The sequence below is a fragment of the Colletotrichum destructivum genome, chromosome 12 (assembly GCF_034447905.1).
Source record: "Colletotrichum destructivum chromosome 12, complete sequence".
Lineage (NCBI taxonomy): Eukaryota > Fungi > Ascomycota > Sordariomycetes > Glomerellales > Glomerellaceae > Colletotrichum > Colletotrichum destructivum.
This window is the reverse complement of record NC_085907.1, coordinates 665,573-684,770: the sequence shown is the minus strand read 5'-3', so window position 1 is coordinate 684,770 and position 19,198 is coordinate 665,573. Positions and strand designations below refer to the sequence as shown.

Sequence of the window (19,198 nt, the reverse complement as noted above, 5' to 3'; positions counted from 1 at the left end):
GAAAAGCTCTTTGGTAACATTCTGGAAGATATTCAGGCTTGTGTTTGAGAGGGCTATGGGTGAGAGAATAGCCTCGAAGCTGGGTCGCAGCATGCGTAAGGTATTTGGACCTTTTGATTCGACACAGCCGCTCTTGCTGACGGGATCAGGTTATCGGAAGACTGGCCAAGAAGCACGACCTAAACGACCAGGCGCGGGCCAACCGTATCATGACGATCGATCAACTGAAGGAGCACAACAAGGAAACACTAAGCACAACACGAAAGATGTTTGGGCTGGGAGAAGTACGCATCCTTGCTGTGCTCTTTGTCCTGTTAGTTGCTCCAGCCAGTGCTCGCCGGAGAGCTATCGCGAGGCTTCGTTTTGGTGACATACGCGTCGTCCTCGCGAGAGATCCAGAAGGCGGACCGCACAAGCTTCTCATTCGATTCACTCCAAAATTTACAAAGGAATACCTTGGCGCTAAAGCTCAGTACGTGCCCAGTGCTAGTGTCCTGAGAATGACAACACGAGCTAACGCGTTCCCAGGAACACCTACCCAATCCCCGAAACCATGTTTGATGACTCCTTACTGCTCAGTCCACACGTGTTTCTTCTGGGCATCCTCTTTCGCCACCAGGCATTTCGTGCATCCAGCCTCACCTCACCGGATCAGCTAAAAAAGCTCGATATTTGCCCCGGCGAACTCGAGTTGCCTCTACCGCTACGAGAGGACTTGAACGACACCTACATTTTCCGTCGCGCTATCTTAACAGCTACAGGTTATGTGCTATCCGTTAATGAGCCCATTTCCGAGGCCATGATGGGGGCCTTTTTCAAGAGAGTCGGGGAGCTTCTTGGGTTGGCATACCCCACCATACTGTACAGTTTGCGCTACAACGGAGCGAACGAATATGATCAAAGCGGTTTGAACTCCACCCCCCTCCCCTTCAGTAAGTAATGCTAACTCCCAGCCATAGCCGATGTCAGCGAGGCACTCCGAAATCTTGTCATGGGTCATGCCAGCTCCGAACCGTTTCGACATCACTATCTTGGACGTGAGATTGGCGCCGACCTCTGGGGCATCCTCCGCGGCCAAAAGCCGCAACAGGCGCTGATCAAGCAATCTGGCAGCATTGGCCACTCCATCAGCAAGCGTCGGCCAGCCGATCTCACGCAGGAGCAGTCTGCGTCCATCGCTACTCATCCTACAATCCGAAGATTAACGACGGCCCTTCGACGACTACCTCGAGGCTCTGAAGCGTACAAGGATGCTAGGCGAGAGATAAATAACGAAAAGCAGAGGCTTAGGAGAGAGCTCAAGCAGAGTATTATACATGAATGGACTGACAACCAGGCCGTTGAAGACATCGAGCGCCAGTTACGAGGCGATGATTTCACCAAGCCTGCGGTGGCGGACACCTACCGGCCACAGGGACCAGCACAAAAGCGCTTACTCGCAGCGCTCACTGCTCCGCTCATAGCCACACTCGAGGCCCAATACCAACGGAGAGACGACGCCATCAACGCAATATCCGCGTATTGTCTTGTCCAGGAAGGATGCACCACGCGCCGGCCTCGGCCTGTGTCGAAAATCTCGCTCTCTAAGACGCTTTCCCATCGCTCAGAGAGCAGCCCCCTTGATCTTGCCACGCTATCTGTCTATGCCAGAAACAAGACAGAGAGGCCAAGGAGGTGCTTTTTATGCATTGGTCAGGCCCATAGTCTCCCCTCGGGTGATCCTCGGGTGGATGATCTCATCCAAGAGTTCTACTCGTCTACCGACCTGACCAAGCACTTCAAACGTAAGCACTTGTCCAAGATGAAAGCCGATGACAAGATAGAGTGCAAGGTTTGTAAGATGCCGCTTGACCACAGGATGCACCTTCAACGTCATGCCTTTGAGATCCACGGCATTGTTTCCTGAGCGTTCCTATCTCATTACAAATACAGCAAGCCGGTTGTAGCAAGGAGAACTCAGGTCGACTCCATGACCCGCAACCACAAGCGTATACCAAGGTAGAATCCGATACCACCGCCCTGAGGACAACTCGTAGCCAAGCAGGAAGGCCATATCACATCCACTGGCAGCGTGTACCTCACATCAGGTCATGCTAAGACGATCAAAGAGGTGAAGCCTAGATAGACAGCTAGAGGGATATGGGTCCAAACCGAGAGCCGGGCCTAAAATATGTACTGTGGACGCTTAAATAGACACAACAGTTATTGTCCTTAACACCTCGATCCTAGACCTTTTGTACAAGATAATGCTAACGCGTGATCGCTAACAGTTCAAGCATTGTAAAGGCGTAGCTAATTACACATTAGCGCGAATCTATCAGGCACTGAGATAAGGCACCAACCTTATTAATGACCTTCCTGCGGAGAAGGAAGAGGTTATCAGGACGGGGATCCTAGGACACTAGTTGTCCCAGGGCGTCCCAATGTTGTCCGAAGATGTCCTCGTGCTGTCCCGGGATGTCCTCGCGTTGTCCGATGATGTCCCAATGTTGTCCGAGGTTGCCCTCATGTCGTCCCAGGATGTCCTCGTGTTGATTAATTAATTGGTATAATATCCATAGTCTGACCCAGCCGCCTGGTAGCAGCTATGCAGCACACAATTATATATATAGGTATTCCCACTTCTTGCTTCCAGGGAGGCCTCCAGTTCCTCTTGGAACTGTCTTGCTGCAAACAAGTTGTTTCTATTAATAGAACTGTTTACCTCCTGCTTAGATATTAGATGTAGTTGCCCCTCTACTAACAGCCTTTTCTACTTATTCTATGTCTATATACTTCTAAAGCCTTTCCTACCCTCCTATCCTTCTGTTTAGTTGTCCACAAAGAAAGCCGAACTCGATTTCAGAAGGAATCCTCACGCCCTGTCACGACCCGGTAGTTTCCCAAGCCCGCCGCCTGTTTCGGCTCGTAGTCTGTATGCGCAGAGTTCACCGCGATCAACTGGTCAATCTCTCATGCCAGCTTGAGGCTAACCGACCGCCTCCTTCTTATGACCCTTATTCGCTCAGGGCCGTCCTCCAAGAATGCGCCAATCTCCGAGGGTATATGGTATACGCGCGTCAGTTCGGTCTCATCATGTCATCATTAAGTAGCCGCTCGGGAAACCCCATATGTATTCGGGGGCGCCCGCCGTTCATCTCTGCGTGTGCCTCTCCGTCCGGTTTCACTGTTTCCGCGAAGCCTGATCGACCGCCTTCGCGTGAGGCGAAGGCATCTAATACATGTCTAATCATGTCGAGTAAAGCAGTCTGGGCCGAGGCGTCGAGTTTGGAAACGGCCGGTTTTCTGGTGTCTTGCTGTCAGTCTCAAAAGCCCAGAGAGAGTTTGGAGCTAGGTCATTTTACAAGAGCTCAAGGAGTGAGGACACATAGTCCAGGGGCACGGTTGGGAGTTGCGTGTCGACACTTGGCTCTCCTGAGGCCGGAGGTGTCTGGTCCGACTGGGCGGAGGCCATTTGCACCAACAAGTCGGCGTTCTTGATGAACTTGACGAGGTCTTCGAGGTCCGTTTCAATGTTGGCGATGCGCATGCGGCCGATGATTTCGACGGACTCGGCCTCGGAGCGCATCGACAGCAGGTGGAAGAATTCTTCAAAGAGGGTAACGCGGTGCTGCAGTTCCTCATGCTTGGTTTTGAGGGCGGCAAAGCGAGTAACGTCTGGACCGCCATCGTACTTACACATTGCACGGCCCATGCTGGCGCACATGGAGCACACGGGACGGTGGCCATCGCACTTTGATTTCCTCCGACGACAAAAGGTGCAAGCAATCTTTGTCAGGGGATGCCGTCTAGGCGCACTTGAGGCGGCTCTGGTGACGGATTGCGGGGTCAAGTCCCGTCCTGATGAGACGCTGCTGGCTACTGATGGGCCTGAGGGTAGAATTTCTCGCTGATATTTCATCGTGACCTTGGGCGCAGGAAGAACAAGCACACGCCTGGCGGGCGACCAGGATCACCAAGGACTGACTGGTGATAGAAGGCGCAGGCGTGTAGTAGCTGGGATGGCGTGATCGGTACGCTCGCCAACAGTAGTTGGAATGAGCGCGCTGGTGGACGAATCGAGAGAGAGAGGGAGGGCAGAATCAGAGCCTGAATCAGCGCGGGAGCGGACCGGATTTACAAGAGCAGCAGATCCGTCTGCTTCGCTTGGATTGTCTCGATTGTCTGGCCGAGGAGCTCGGATTGTTCCAGCGCCGTCGGCATGCTCACACAGCGGAGCAGGTCTTTTGACGAGTACGAGAAAACTAGAACCAAGCAACAAAGCCAGAAAGGGAAGATGGGGAAATGAGGAGGAAGATGCCCATAACGATGCAAGAATATAAATTCTGAAGAAGTGAAAGAAGAAGGACTGATGATGATCATGGTGATGTTGTAGTGAGGATAACAACACCGCATGCTGTGGGTCTGTGGTATTGGTGCGCTAGCTGCCAGGCTCAATGCTCCGTCCCCGCAACTATTGATTGATTCGTCGGAGACTCTTCCGAGAGATGACGGACCTACCAAGGGCCTGTTTTCCAACGCCCCACTACAGCGTTCTGCACACAGCCAACGGATACGTCCCGCTTCCAAGACAACAAACAGCCAAATTGTATCGGCTGAAAGTCCATCCACTAAGCAAAGTCTCTCGACGATATTTGCGGCAGAGAAGCCGTTTGTTGAATAGACGGAGATATCTGAAAACTGGTGCCGTGGGATAAAAGGAGGAGCAAGAACAAAGCTTAGTCAACTGGGCACGTCGAGTCTAGACGAGGCGGCTTCAACACTGACTGACATCTTAAATCAGACGCAATTCCCTTCCAAAAAACCACTGCCCTCGTTCTTGTGCTCTCCGATGCCCCAACCGCGCTTCTCTCAGCACTGTTCCAAAGCAATATGGTATCGGACGTCGCATTGCTTCTGCTTCGTTTCCGTCCTAGCTTCATATCAACGACGGCAGCATTGCAGGTACTTCGTACCCGTTGTAGACGACACTACAGGCCGTCCTCGCAATGTATCCCTGGATCATCTCGCAGTCGCAGCTGCTATGCTCGAGAATCTGAATCCTAAGCGCGAGCACCTCGTTCTTAAGCGCTTTCACCCAAGCGTCCAGATATATGCGCAACTTCTCTCTCGCCTAATTTTTCTTGGCATCCGCTGTTAGTGAATCAGGTGATGAACCACTAGAATCCTTAACAGCCGAAAACTCTTCACTTCTCTGCTCCGGAGCCCTTCCGCGATGGCCTCACAGCCTCCGGCGGGCATCGGACCGCTGCCGGCCTCACCGGCCGGCCCCGATCGGGGCTCTGGGCCACCTCCAGAGCCAACCTCTCCACCAAGGGCTAAACGCCGCCGCAATACCGAGACTCAGCCACTCCGGCCCAGTCTCGCGGGAAGCCAGCCTAACACCTTCAATCCAGCCCCCCCAACGGCAAAGGGGACTCCGATCTCAACTCCAGCCACTGGTAGGACCGCCACTGGCTCTGTCTTGTCCGCCCTGGACGAGGAGGCCAGGCACTATGAGGCCCGCAAGGACGTCTTCTTAACCATCGCGCAGTCTGTTGATAATGTCGTCTCCAGCTTTGAGGGCCCCAGGAAGCAGATCGCGAAAGAGGCTACGGCCTATGTGATCCAAGCCCTAAAGAAGCTCATCAACAAGGAACATGCTCCGCCACTGAGCCGGAGCTGGGCCGCCGTCACGGCCTCGGCACCAGGTACAGCTCCAGACCCCCACCGGGCTCCGACCCGCCCGCAGGCCAGACCCCAGACAAGATCCCAGGCCCCACCCCAGCCCCAACCTCAACCGAAAGAGGACCTCCGGGTCTTCGCCCGCATCCCGGAGGAGGGCCTGTCGGCTGCCCGAAAGAACGCTCCCTTTGCCCTCCGCCAGACAGTTTGCCGAACCTTCGACCTCCAACTGGCAGATATCCCTCATATCTACCACATTGCGACCGGATACTCACTGAGGCCGTCAAACAAGCAGATCCAGCAAGGCCTCCTCGCGGACAAGCAAAAACTAGCGGGCTGCTTAGGGGCTTACAAGATAGAGACCCCGATAAAGTGGTTTACCTACGTCGTCCCGCGCTGCCCAGCCAAACTGTGGAGCGTTGATGGGGACGCCCTGGACCCAGCCACCTTGATCGAAGACGAGGTCTTTGCCCAGACAAGACTGAAGCCCACCCGGGCCCGGCAATCCCGCCTTGGGCCGAACCCCATTACGAACGAAGTCTCTTGGGTCATCTCATTCCTAACAGAGGTACAGCCCTTCAGACTGTTCAACCAAAGCAGCAGGTCCCAACTCATTCAGAAGAGGAAGACGCTCATCAGACACGACCCCGGCTGCCAGGGCTACCACTCAAACAGCTACTGCAACCGACAGCCGCTCTGCAACAACTGCAGCAGACCTTCAGACTCGCACGAGACTGGGCCCTGTACAGCTAAACCGAAGTGTGCGAACTGTTGCGGCCCGTTCCAGGCTAGCCACAAGAATTGCCCAGCTAGGCCTATGACGATGAACGGCATCCCTGCCCTCCCAGACCGGAAGGAGCGGGCTCGGATCCGCAAGGTTGGACAGAAGGCCTATGACGCCCTCTATGAGGCCGGCCTAAGCGCCTCTCGGAACAGCACCCAACAGCCTGGGGATCTCCCTCCCACCGACCAGGATCAACCGCCCGGCTCCAAGCGGCCACGCAAAAGGACACCTTCCGAGAGCTCAATTGTGTGCCTCGGGGACAGGGACACCGATAGTAGCAGCATGAGTGAGGATGAGCCCGAGGATGCCGAGGGTCCTCCCCAGACTAACCAGACTAACCGCGCTATCCTACCTCTCTTGAGCAGGAGTCAGAGGGTAGCCCAGAAACCGGATTACAACGTTGCTAATGCCTACACCCACCTGGAACTCGACTCGGAGACGTAGGCCGAAGCAGGCCTCTCCACAGGTGCTACGCATAGCTCAGTGCAACGTAGGGAAGCAGTCGCCAGCACATACAGCTTTCCTGGAGCTCTGCTGGGCTGAGCTGATCGACATTATACTGGTCCAGGAACCCTGGATAGGCTATGTTGACAAAATGCAAATCAACACACACCCAGGGTTCGATTCCTACGTCCCAGTGGATTCCTGGAAGGACAGGGAGACCAGACCTAGGGTAATGACCTACATACGGAAAGGGAGGAAGTGGAAGGCCCAGCAGCAGAGGCCCGCACAGACAAGGGACATCTTATGGATCACAGTTAACAACGAAATTACTGTGGTTAACGTATACAGGCAACCAGGAGATCCCCACAGTCACACGACCACAACCCTCCTAGGATACAGGCCGCCAGAAAGAGTCCTTGTGGCAGGGGACGTGAACGCTCATCACTACTCCTGGGAGCCCGGATCGAGGAACAGGAATAGGGGGGACGACATAGCAGACTGGGCAGATGGCCACGGCCTGTCTTTCATCGGCGAGACAGGGACTGCGACCCATGCCCAAGGCCATGTACTTGACCTTACCTTCTCGAACATTCCGCTCGCACACGCAGTGGTCAGCCCACACCTTCACCCAGGGGCCGATCATCAAGCAATTGTCTCAACAATCCCGCTTCATAGGCACCGACAACAACAGACAGATCAACCACGGTCACTATCAGTCCCAGACTCGGCCCTACCCCGGTTTAGAGACCTGATCAGAGCAGGAGTCTTAGTCTTACCTACCCTCCAGAACGCACCTACCCCTGCCGAGTTGGACACCCAAGCGGAACGACTAGTCGACCTTCTCTCCACGGCTGTCCAGGCTGTAGGAAAGAATCGAGGAAAGCATGGGAAGGGGGCCCCTTGGTGGACACAAGAGTGCGCAGAAGCCCACCGAACGTACCGCGAGGCCTGCTGCCGACAAGCCCAAGAACTAGAGCAGACCCCACGTCTCGCTACCCTCGAAGAGCAGAAGGTCTTCTTGAGTACAGTCAGGAAAGCTAAGCGGGCCTACTGGGCTGCTAAGATCGAAGGAGTTACCTCGGACCAAGAACTCTACAAGATTATGGGCTGGCGAAAGGCTAGCCTAGGGCTCAAAGCCCCCCCTCTGGTAGTGGAGGGCCAGACGATCAACGACACTCAGGCTAAGGCCCAGGCACTCCGAAGAGCCCTCCTACAGAGGTTCAGTGCACAGGATGACCTGCCCGGAGACCCGTTCGACGTCCCTACGGTCTCTCGACGACGGATACCCTGGCATGATGCCATCAGTAAAGAAGAGCTGAGGGAGGCTACCCTGACAAAGACCACGACCCCTGGCATCGACGGGATCACAACACGGCTGCTTCAGGCTTGCTGGAACCTTGTATCCGAGCCTGTCAGACAACTGTTCCAGGCCTGCATACAGACGGGTTACTTCCCCCAGCCTTTCCGCAGAGCAGAGGTCGCTATGATCCAGAAAGTAGGGAAAGCAGACTTCTCAAAAGCCGGATCTTGGCGGCCAATAGCCCTGCTATCTTGTCTTGGGAAAGGTCTCGAGAGGCTGATAGCCAGAAGAATGTCCTACCTTACCATCCTAGAAGGGGTGACCAGCCCACAACAAATAGGGGCTCTACTTGGCAGGTCAGCGGTTGACCTAACCACCTGCCTCGCCCACGACATCGAAATGGCCCTTGACAAAGGGCTCACAGCTACATTGGTGACGATGGACGTCCAAGGGGCTTTTGACTCTGTCCTTCGGAACCGGCTGATTGTCCGGCTACGCCAACAAGGCTGGCCTCACAGCCTGGCCAAACTGATATTCCACTTTGCTTCAAACCGAACAGCCAGAGTCAGGCTGGAGGACGCAACAACAGAGGACTTCCCCCTGGCTTGCGGGCTGCCCCAGGGCTCCCCGCTGTCTCCTATTCTCTTCCTGCTTTACATCGCAGACATCTTAGCAGAAGACCCGAAGCTTCGGTTCGGGTACGCAGACGACATCGGCCTTCTGGCTATGGGCCCTTCCCTTGAGAGTAATGCTGCGAGCCTCGGCCAAGAGATCACACGTATCCTCGACTGGGGAACGGAGAACAAGGTCGCTTTTGACCCAAAGAAGTCCGAGGCTATCCACTTCACAAGGAAACATAATCAGCAAAGAGATCTGCCAGAGATCAAGGCGAGACACCTTAGAATCGTAGCATCAACGAAGCCCATACGTTGGCTAGGGGTCTGGTTCGACAAGAGGCTTTCTTTCCGACACCATGTTGAAACAAAGCTGGCTGCGGCGACGAAGGCGGCCCAACATCTTAGACACCTGACAAACACAAAAGGCGGGCTCCCAGCCGCTGCTGTACGCAAGGCTGTGATCTCCTGCGTCCTGCCAATCGCCCTCTACGGGGCTGAGACCTGGTATGGAGGCATGACCAAGCCAGCCCCTGGCAGAGCCATCGATAGCGGCCGCAATGTTTCTCTCCCGATAGATGAAGTCACTACAGGCCAGAAGGGTCTTGCAATCAAGCTCGAAAGGGTCATCACGACGGCAGCAAGGGCTATCCTGCCGGCCTGGAAAACAACCCCAACGCGCAGCCTCCTTAGGGATGCTGGACTACCACCAAGCAAGGTGGCTCTAGAAGGAGTCCGCCTACGCTTTGCAGCACGTCTAAAGAAGGTCGATCTACAACACCCTCTTGTCCCGAGGCTCTCCCAACGAGGGCGGCAGCAGACGAAGCTCCAACGGACTGCAGACCTTGCACCAAAATGCCCGAGACCAGCACTCATCCAACCGCAGCACCTCCCAGGCTCACAAGACCTCATAGTCCTGCAGACTAAGAAAGAAGCAGCCAAAGCTTTCCAGGCCTGGCTAAAGACCGTACCAGACAGCCACATGGTTGTCTTTTCCGATGGCTCCAAAGCGACGAACGGAGCCACAGGATATGGGTTTGTCATCTACCGCAGCAACAGGCGCGTGGCCCAGGGCTGCGGCCGACTCGGTCTAGCAGAGGTGTTCGACGCTGAGGCTGAAGGGGCGAGGATAGGACTCCGGCGGGCCCTCTTAACCTCCCAAGGCCAACCCATACACATCTGCATCGACAACACCAGTGTCATCCAAGGAATACGGGGCGAGGCCCCAGACACCTCGCAAGCAGCGGTTCTCGAGATCCAAGCTGCTGCTAGGATATACAACATCCACACCCACTGGGCGCCAGGGCACGAGGGGATTAAGGGCAACGAAGAGGCGGACCGGCTAGCCAAGGAGGGCACAGCGCTGCCAGTCCCGCTAGGCCAACTAGCTACACTCTCCGGGATCAAGAGGCTTGGTAGAGAACGATTGCGAAACCAGTACAGACAGTGGTGGGGTAAAGAGGCGACAGAACGCTACACCCAGCTTGGACTGAGCTTACACTTCTCCTGCCCTCCCGAACTCGCCCTACCACGGAGCACCCTTCACCACCTCTTAGCGGCCCGGTCGGGCCACGGGGACTTTGAACACTATCACCGACGCTTTAACCACACCGAAGCTTTGCTAACCTGCTCCTGCGGGGAGGCAAAGGAAGTAGATCATCTGGTCTACTGCCCAGCGACCCTGGCGAGGAGGCAGCAGTGGCCCACCCTCTACCCAACTGGTCCGCTCGACCCCATAGGACCTATGGGGTCTCTTGAACGATACTTCAAGGGACTAATGACTGACCCAAAAGGCTTTGAGGCCTTCCTGCACGTGACAAACTTCTTCCGGAAGATCTGTCCACGCTACTAGGGAACGGGCTTCGGCACGGGATCTAGACAGCCAACTCAACCCCTAAAGGGAAATAGACGGGAAGCAATGAAACTGGGGAACCAGCGGGAACCAGGGACAGATAGAAGGCATAGTAGCCATCAGGCAGGATTTGGAGGACGAAAGGAAGGGCGATGTATGAAGTACATAGTCCTAGCCCACGGCTCTCCACGCCACATACCCTTCGGGAGGTCTGCGACAAGGGTTCCAACCTTGCCGCCATGGCGTTAAATACAACAACAACAACAACAACAACAACCAGATATATGCGTTTCTGTATGATCTGCTCCTCCCTGTTGGCCAGGTTCGTCTCGTATTGCTTTGTCTTCTCGCGGAAGCGCTTGGCGGCCGCTCGACTTTTGACGCGATGTGTCTTCTTCCTTTCCAGGCCTCGCAGCGCCTGAGATATGTCACTGTTTTCGCCCTCGTTGTCGTCATACGATATCGGGGTGACAAGATAGTGTTCGCTGCCGGCTTCAACGCGCGCCCTCTTGGTGCGGTGTTGGGCCGTCGACGAACGATGCGGTTCCGGTGGTTCTTTTACCGATATCGCTACTTTCTTCGTTATGGTGGTCCTAGAGTCTGGCTCTGATCCGGTTCGACCGCTGGTGGCAGTCTGCCAGGCTGCGTCCATGGCAAGGGGGGAGTCAGCCGGCGTTGGACACTGCGCCGACTGGCTGAAGAAGGCTGGTTGCGGTTGCTGGAGATTTTGCTGAAGTTCCTGGTACGAGGACCAGTTTTCGGACCAGTTTTCGGAACGTGGCGCCCAGCTGACAGCTGAATTACCAGGCGTCGTCATTACAGCTGCCTCTGACGACTGATGGCTAGTTTGTTCCGCCTCCCAATAATCCGAATGAATCGATCCTGCAGAGTTGCCAGAGGAAAATACTGGCTCACAAATATGGTAACCCAGCCCAGTCCACTGCTGACAGAGATGGTAGTCGTAAGTGGGAGGCAAGAAGGGCGCCTGCTCCGGCAGTGGCATGTCATAAAGAGTCAGGGACATGTGTCGTGCGTCAACCAGCGGGGGTGGGCCGGGGTAGCCTGACTGGGCCATTTGATTTCTGACGGATGGGTGTTAGCTGACTTGCCTTCTTGGGCTGGACCACAGCCGTGTGTAAGAGTCATACAGATATGGGATAGCAGACTCCAGGAGCGGGCCGCCTAGGAGGTGATCTCGAGTGGGTGCTGCGGAAACAGACTCAAGTTGGAAGCGACCTGGTGGATGGGATGGAGAACAGATTCGGTTGAAGGCTATAAATTTGGTCCAATTGTTGTCTTACGGATGTAAGTCCGAAGTTGAGAAGTGTAGAAAGCCGGACAGCAAACAAAGAATCAGGGGTCAAGAGGCGATGACGAAGAACTAACTGGGAGGGGGGGCGAGGGCATATTTGACCAGACCCTGGTGATTATCAAGAAAGGGTGCGGTCATGCGAGATGGGCACGATGGGGCAGGTTATCCGCATAAGAACAACAGGAAGTACTACCCACCCAAAGTTTACTGATAGCATGCGGTGCGACTTTGGTAGATGTTCTAGGCGCCAAATTTAAATCCAAACTTACTGTGCTCTACACGTGTATGAAGCATGCGCGGCCGGCCAGCGTGTCGTTCAGCAGGGCGGGGCGAGGCTCGGTGGTTGTTATGGCATGCTTACTGTTGTTTGGACTAAGACGAAGAGGAGAATCGCAAGCGGGCTGTAGCTAGGGAGGGGCAAATCCCATCCAGAGATGCGGCCAGATAACTCACTTTGCTTCCAAGGGACGGGTGGATGCCCAAGGAGAACAGATGAAACGGTGAGGCCGTGAGGCAACGGGAGAGACGTCGGGTTTAGAGAGCGGACGACTACGGAGCGAAAGAGCGTGGTTGCGAGATATAAGGCACGGAATAGGGTCCGATTGGCCAGTCAAGGAGAAAAAGTTCGAGATATTACATGAGACGCCATACGGCTGGGGAGTCGCAGGGCTTAGACATTGTAGCTGTACTCCATGCAAGTGATGGGGCCGGCATGAGAGGACGAAGAAAACATATAAACAAGACCAATACCAGGCCGGATGTCGACTGTGGGCAGGCTGTTGGTGCATGTCTGTCCGTTGACAGGGATGATTGCCAATCAGCCAGTGGCTGATACCCTGCATGTCGAAATATCCGAAGGGGTCGGTCGCCCTTGTGATTGGTTCGGGGGATAGCTCCGGCGCGCTGACCTCCTTCCCCCATGAACCTGCTGTTTCTCTTCTCTTCGTTTTTCTTTTTCTTCTCGCTCCTCTTCGTCATTTCCTCTCTCCATCTTCCCCTCCAGATGATCAGCGATGCAGATACGAACATGGCCTGGCTTACCTGCAGCCCGTGGAGAGGTGCTAATATATACGCAGTGCCAGAACGCATTGTGGATACCCCTCACCTCCTTTAGTGTCTGTCTTCCGTCTCTCGCTGCCCTTCCTTGGCTCCGGTCTGCCGGGTTTAAGCAGAAGGGCCAGCAACCAGAGAGGCCTACGTCGCCGACTTTTCAACACCAACTTCTAGGCATATTACAGGCGCTTTACTGCCCAAACACGCGCGCGCCAGATGGTTTACACGAACCAAGCCATGAGGAGAAGAGCTCGCACTGAAGGGAGGGAGATGGCCCCTTGCAATCCAATGATACCTCTGTAAGTTACACAGCGCAAGCTAATGACGGGACCGCGGCAGGTAAACGACACATGCCAAGTTCAAATGTGAAAGGTCGTAAAGTGTTATGCAGCTAGCGGCGTCTCATCATATAAATCCAGCCAACAGCAGTCAGCCTGTCATCAGCACGGGACTTATCTCCGGTGCCTCGTAGCCAATGAGCCAGGTGGACAGACACTCCTGAACCCCTGTGCCAGAACTAACACCACAGAAGATGTGGACACACCGACCTTGCTTCGTATCCAGGAATGCGAACACCTGTGTTTATCTTAGGCCGTAGATCACGCCATGTGGGCCTAGCTGGGGTTCGGTGACTTTCACCCAGTCCCCGCCACAGTTGTTATTTCTTATTCCTGTAAAACAATCAGCCAAACGTTGATCGGTCAGAGGGAGGTCTAGACAGGCCATCTGTGCAGCTGAAGCTTCCACGTTTGGTCTAGCCCTCGGGTCTGATGTGCTTTTTCGATGTATTTTTTGTGGCCATTGTCATAGGAGCAAGCTTTCGGTTTGCCTCAACAAGAGGATGACCTGGCTTGCATGGCACAGTTTCTGATGGTACCGGGGTCACGTCCGTACACGTAAGCTACTGCTCGGCTGCAACATCGCACTCCTAGCTAGCATATGTCTCCGAGTCTCAATTCTCACACGTGCTTGTCTCTGGTCTGAACCTTTTGGACTGGGCCGTATGTGTATCTGTGTTAGGCATGACACCTATGCTGGGAGTTTTCAATCGTGTTTCTATTGCTGTTGTGTATTCGTACCTGTACGACCTTGGGAGGAACTGGTTGCTTGACCGATTAATATATAGTGCTTGCATCGGTTCCATCCAGCCATTCCTTTCTTCCTGCTCCCGCCCCAGGCGAGGTGGGGAGGGGGATAACCTCCCACCTGCTTATGGAGATAGACAGGCAAGACGGTGACCTCTCGTGTGTCCGCGATCCCACACGCTGTTTGGCCCCTGGGTTCTACAATCTCCTTCTCGAATCTTCTTTGGAGGCTAGTGCCGAGGAAATCCCGACGCACCTCTTTCAAAACAAATGCTCAGTGACGCGTTACTCTAGGACCATTTCGATCTGAGCGTGCGCCAAATCTGCAGCCTAATCATTTCTCGTTGGAAGTAACCGCCCGATCCTTGAAGGGCCTTGAAGGTCAATCTGTCCAGGGATCGCGTGCCAAGGATATCACGAGTCATGGCCGTGCCACAGACAGCACGCACTGCTTCAGCCGCCGTAGATAGGACGTTGAACACTTGGAGAATAGGCTTCAAGGTGGCATGCTAATAATACAACTAAACCACGGGAATCCGAAGCGAGACGGCAGATATGGAGGAGTAAGCAAGAAATGGAGACATCTCTTATGGGCTTCAAGGAGACAGAGACACAAACTCAGCAATCATCAGATAGTCAGCTTTAGTGGCCCTTTCGGCTCCGCCGCCGGGCGTAATAAATTGTGTGTGTGTGTGTGTGTGTATTGCACACTTGCATTTACTTTGGACTGTTGGTGGAGTAATCCAGCAGTGGCTTTTCTTGTCAGGACGCTGCTGACACAATAGCCAATTATGACTCCAAAAGTCCACATGTACCTTTAAGCCAGGCGCTTTTGGTACAGCTCTATAAGGTATCTACCATTTGCGGCAATCGACACTTCCACAATGATGCTGACATGGGCTGGGCTAGTTTCACCACACGATTCTGATTCCCCGCTTCGGATACCGGGCACCTAATATCAACGGGAAGCCAGTCCTCGGAGCCGATAACCTACAGGCCATCTTGACATTCAACATTGCGTATGATACTGGTATCTTCCCGTCAGAACGGCAGCGCCCTCAGCTGGCTGGTTGCTACCAACTTTCTCTACTACACTGGTGCGCGACCTGCCGAAATCGTGCATGCCGAAAGGAAAACACCCAAAGACGGATGCACGGACGAGATTTTCAAGCTCAAAGGCGTCAAGTCCATCAATCATGAGTGTGGCAAAGATAACGACTCCCTTCTCGACAGACTGTTGCTACAGGAAACATCTGGGCGAGGGCGTCCCAAAGCCTTGTGCTATGAGGACATACTGATGATGATTGTTCGCCATCCAGTGACGGGTCGAGCCGTACCAGCGATGGCCGTCAAGTTTATCCACCACAAAGGAGCTGACAACAAGCCAAGGCCGTGAGTATGCGTAGCGCCGCGGATTCAACCCCTTTTGGTGCTTTCAAAGCTGACTATGGATAGGACTGTCTTTTTCTTCACGCCCGCAAGGAAGCTTATCTTCTGTGCCGTCAGCACCATCATCGCTCTAGCGCTCCACGACCAGGCTTTCGACGCAGCGAGCCTGACAGATGCGACCCAGATACTAAGAGCAGAGGTCAGGGGTCCAGTCCAGTCTACGGCTTTGCGGTGGAAGCAGTCAATGCTCAAGGTTCCGATTTTTCGAAAGCTTAGCGGCGGTGCGTTGGCCGTCGACGAGGCCATGAGCTATTCTAAATTACGAGACGACATGGGCCGACAGAGCCTTGATGCAGGTTTCGAGAAGGCCTGGACGCCACGGTTCGCCCGAAGAGGGGCGGCGAATGCAGCAAATGGCAGGTCGAAGTAAGCAGCGGTTGCCGAGGTCCACCAATTTTAACAACTTCGGCCTTAGGGAATGCCTCTGATGCCGTCCGCGACCAGATGATGCGCCACGATCCCAAGTTCGCCAGGTTCCAAGGCGCGTACCTCAACGAGAACGTTGAGTTCGACCTCCAGAACACATTCCTAGAAGAGGAAACCGAGGGGCAGATGTATAAAGTGTTTGCGCATGTCAGCCTCACGCGCGATCCCCGGGCAACGAGGGACATGGTCCCCAAGAAGGTCTGGTAGAACTTGTCACCCGATCCGGAAATTCTGGAGCTGGAGCAACGACGACAGAATTTGAAGGGTGGTCAATACCGAGTGCAAGGAGACGAGAACGAAGCCGAGATCCGCAGGCTAACCGAGGAGATACGCACGAAGCGGGATCAGCGCGACAAGAACGTCGTCAAAGAGTATCGCGAATATCATTTCTACAACCGCCCAACATGGGATATCGAGAGGCAAGAAAATGGCGAAGAAGAGGAGGAGTATGCTGAACCGGAAACCAACCTCCAGATTCCCGAGCGCACCAGACTGGCCCACATCCTCTGCCACCAACCAGCCGACTGCTCTCACGACAAACTCATGGAGCTTTGGATTGAGGCTATCGATCTGATGGTCACACTTTGTAATAAGAGAGAGACGGTCAGACGAGACCGCATCCGCACCCATCCTCAACCCAAGCAACCTATCGAAAAGGAGAGTCCTCAAGCCAAGCCTTTCCCCCTCCTCCTCGACCCGAATCAGTGTCCTGTGTGAGTCGGCGATGAGAGGCTCCCCCTAGAAGAACGCACTTTCAAGTACTGCCGGCCGACAGTCAGAAACGACCACTTTGACAACCAGCATCTAGTAGAACGAGAGCGCGCTATACAACGTGGTGATCTCATTCGATGTAACCATCCTCAATGCCAGCATGGTCCAAACTTCCCGACACTGGATGCGTTCAGAAGTCACGTACAAACCTCCCATGGGGTTTCGCTCAGGACGTCAGATCAGGTCATGAAAAGACGATCAAAGAAGGCCAAGCGTAGACAGATGGCTAAAGGGATAGAAGTTCCAAACCGAGTGCCAAGCCTAGATCAGATCTACAGAGTATGTACTGCGGACGATTAGATAAACAGAGGTTATTGTCCCTAACGCCTCTGTCCTTGGTACCTTTAATGCAACGCGGAAAATGATTGACTGGATGACTGTTTGAACAAACACTTGAACAATTCAATGTAAGTCAAAGCACCCACATTTCGGCCACCTTAGATGAGGGCATTCCCACCAACACCAGTATGTTCAATTAATTATTGACTTCGCCTAGATGCCACTACAATACAGCTTTCAGCCTTACTAGGTAAATCAGCCTCGCTGGATTCATCTGTGATATCCTCTTTTTTGCCAGCCTCGATCTGAGCCTTCTGGATGTCCTTGATATTGGCGAACTTGGTGTTCGGGTCGATCTGGACTGCCCTTCTTTTCCTTGCTGCAGTATTGGTGACTTGGGCCTGCAGGAGCTCCAGCTTATGCTGGGCAGTAGCTAGGTTATATGCCTGCTCGCTGAAGCCTTTTTTCACCTTTATGAAGAGGAGGCGTTGAGTAGAGGCATTATTGTCTAGCTCTGTGAATAGCTTCAGTTGGCCAGCCAGATCCTTTATCTTCCTTGGCGTTGACCATGCTACTGCAGATGAAGCAGATGCCTATCCCTCAGCTTCCTTGCCTCCAGACTGCCCTTTGCTGATCTGATCTGACGATGCTGATGGCTTTGGTGTTGTTGGGAGTAGAAGGGAGCTCATCAGAGGCTTCGCCATAGAGACAGGCTATAACCCTGTCTATTTCCAACCACTTCTGATATTCTGCATCGTCATACCTGCAGTACGAGCCTTCTGATAACAGCCTATAAAGTTCCTCTTGCCTACAACAGTTGAATTATTCTACTGACTAAGGTATCCAAGCTCCTTCCTATAGGCTGCCTTGACAGGGCTAAAGACTGACTGATCAAGTGGCTGGAGGACATGGGAGGTATGTGGTGGTAAGACCAATAGATGGATGTTGTTTATATAGCATAACTACATAAAGTCAGTCGTTGTGTGACTCCTATGTCTATCCATGATCAGCAGCCTGACCTCCTTGCCCTGAGGAAGGGTCTGAGGGATGAAGACCTTCTGCAGCTATTTAACTGCAGTGGCATCTGAAGTCTATCCATTCTCTGTTGCAGTGAATTGCCATCCTTTATAAGGGCCAAGGTCCAGGGGAAACCACTGTTTCTGGACTGCCTTGCCCTTATATATAACGAGGGGATTCAGAACATGGCCTAGGGCAGAGATGCATTCAATAATGGATACCTATGCCCTTGATCCAGGCTGTTTCTTGCGAACAGACTTCGTCTCAGACATGCCCAGCACCAGCCCATTAGAGCCCTGGCCCTCAAGGATACCAGTCTCATCCATGTTGTATCTGTTGGCTGGTTTAATGCTGATGATCTCTGGTATGGCGAGATGCTTGAACCAGTCCCTGATGACCTTAGTAGATGCTCTATTAACACGTCTAGAATTGATAGAGCGAATTCTCTGGACCTTGACTGATGGATTCCTCCTTATAAAGGCCTGTACCCAGCCTCTTCCTACAGGCTGGGTATCCCCTATTGCATGAAGGATACGTCCAGCGAACTCCTTGACCTGTTGATGTGAAGGAGGGAGCCCAAGGGCATGCTGAATCCGCACCTATTCAGCCAGCTTAGCCTCCTGAGCAGGAGAAAGCCTCTGAAGGTCAGCAAAAGCAGCTGCCCTACCCTGGGTTCCATGGAGTCGATACTGAAGGGTTGTCCTAGGGATCCCATACTCATGTGCTGCCTTCCTTAGGCTTATGCCGTTGCTGATAGCTTCAACAGCCTGATTGATCTCATCTTCAGTATATTTGACTATTAGGTATAGACAAAGGTATGTGCAAAAAATGAAGCCATTCGGATAAGATCTGTAAATGTTGTATTTGTTTGAAGTTAGAGGGTAGTCATGGTGTTGAGGGGAAATGAGGCATTTTTGGGTGGCCGAAATGTGGGGGTGGCCGAAATGTGGGTGCTTTGACTTATGTATTAGTCCAGAAAAAGGTAAGCCTGTGCCAAAGTCATGCAGCTGAGCCGCCGCCCCCTCACTTCTGCTAATCGTACCCTTCCTTCCCCCACTTACTCGGGTACAGCTGGCAACCCCCGAATAACTTAGGCGTGGCATATTGACTTTTGCAAGGGATCTAGCTGTTTAAATGGCCCTGTGACG

The 19,198-nt window shown here is 53.7% G+C and overlaps 1 protein-coding gene across 1 annotated transcript; it reads right to left on the bottom strand.

Annotated features, from left to right (window-relative positions):
* Positions 1–2,712: 2,712 nt before the first annotated feature.
* Positions 2,713–4,355, bottom strand: CDEST_15596 (Putative zn(2)Cys(6) fungal-type DNA-binding domain-containing protein). The gene is made up of 2 exons (XM_062931751.1): positions 3,345–4,355; positions 2,713–3,285 (listed from the first exon to the last, which is right to left on the bottom strand). The coding sequence occupies exons 1-2, from the start codon at positions 3,899–3,901 to the stop codon at positions 3,060–3,062; spliced, it is 783 nt and encodes a 260-aa protein (XP_062787802.1). The 5' UTR covers positions 3,902–4,355; the 3' UTR covers positions 2,713–3,059.
* Positions 4,356–19,198: the final 14,843 nt, after the last annotated feature.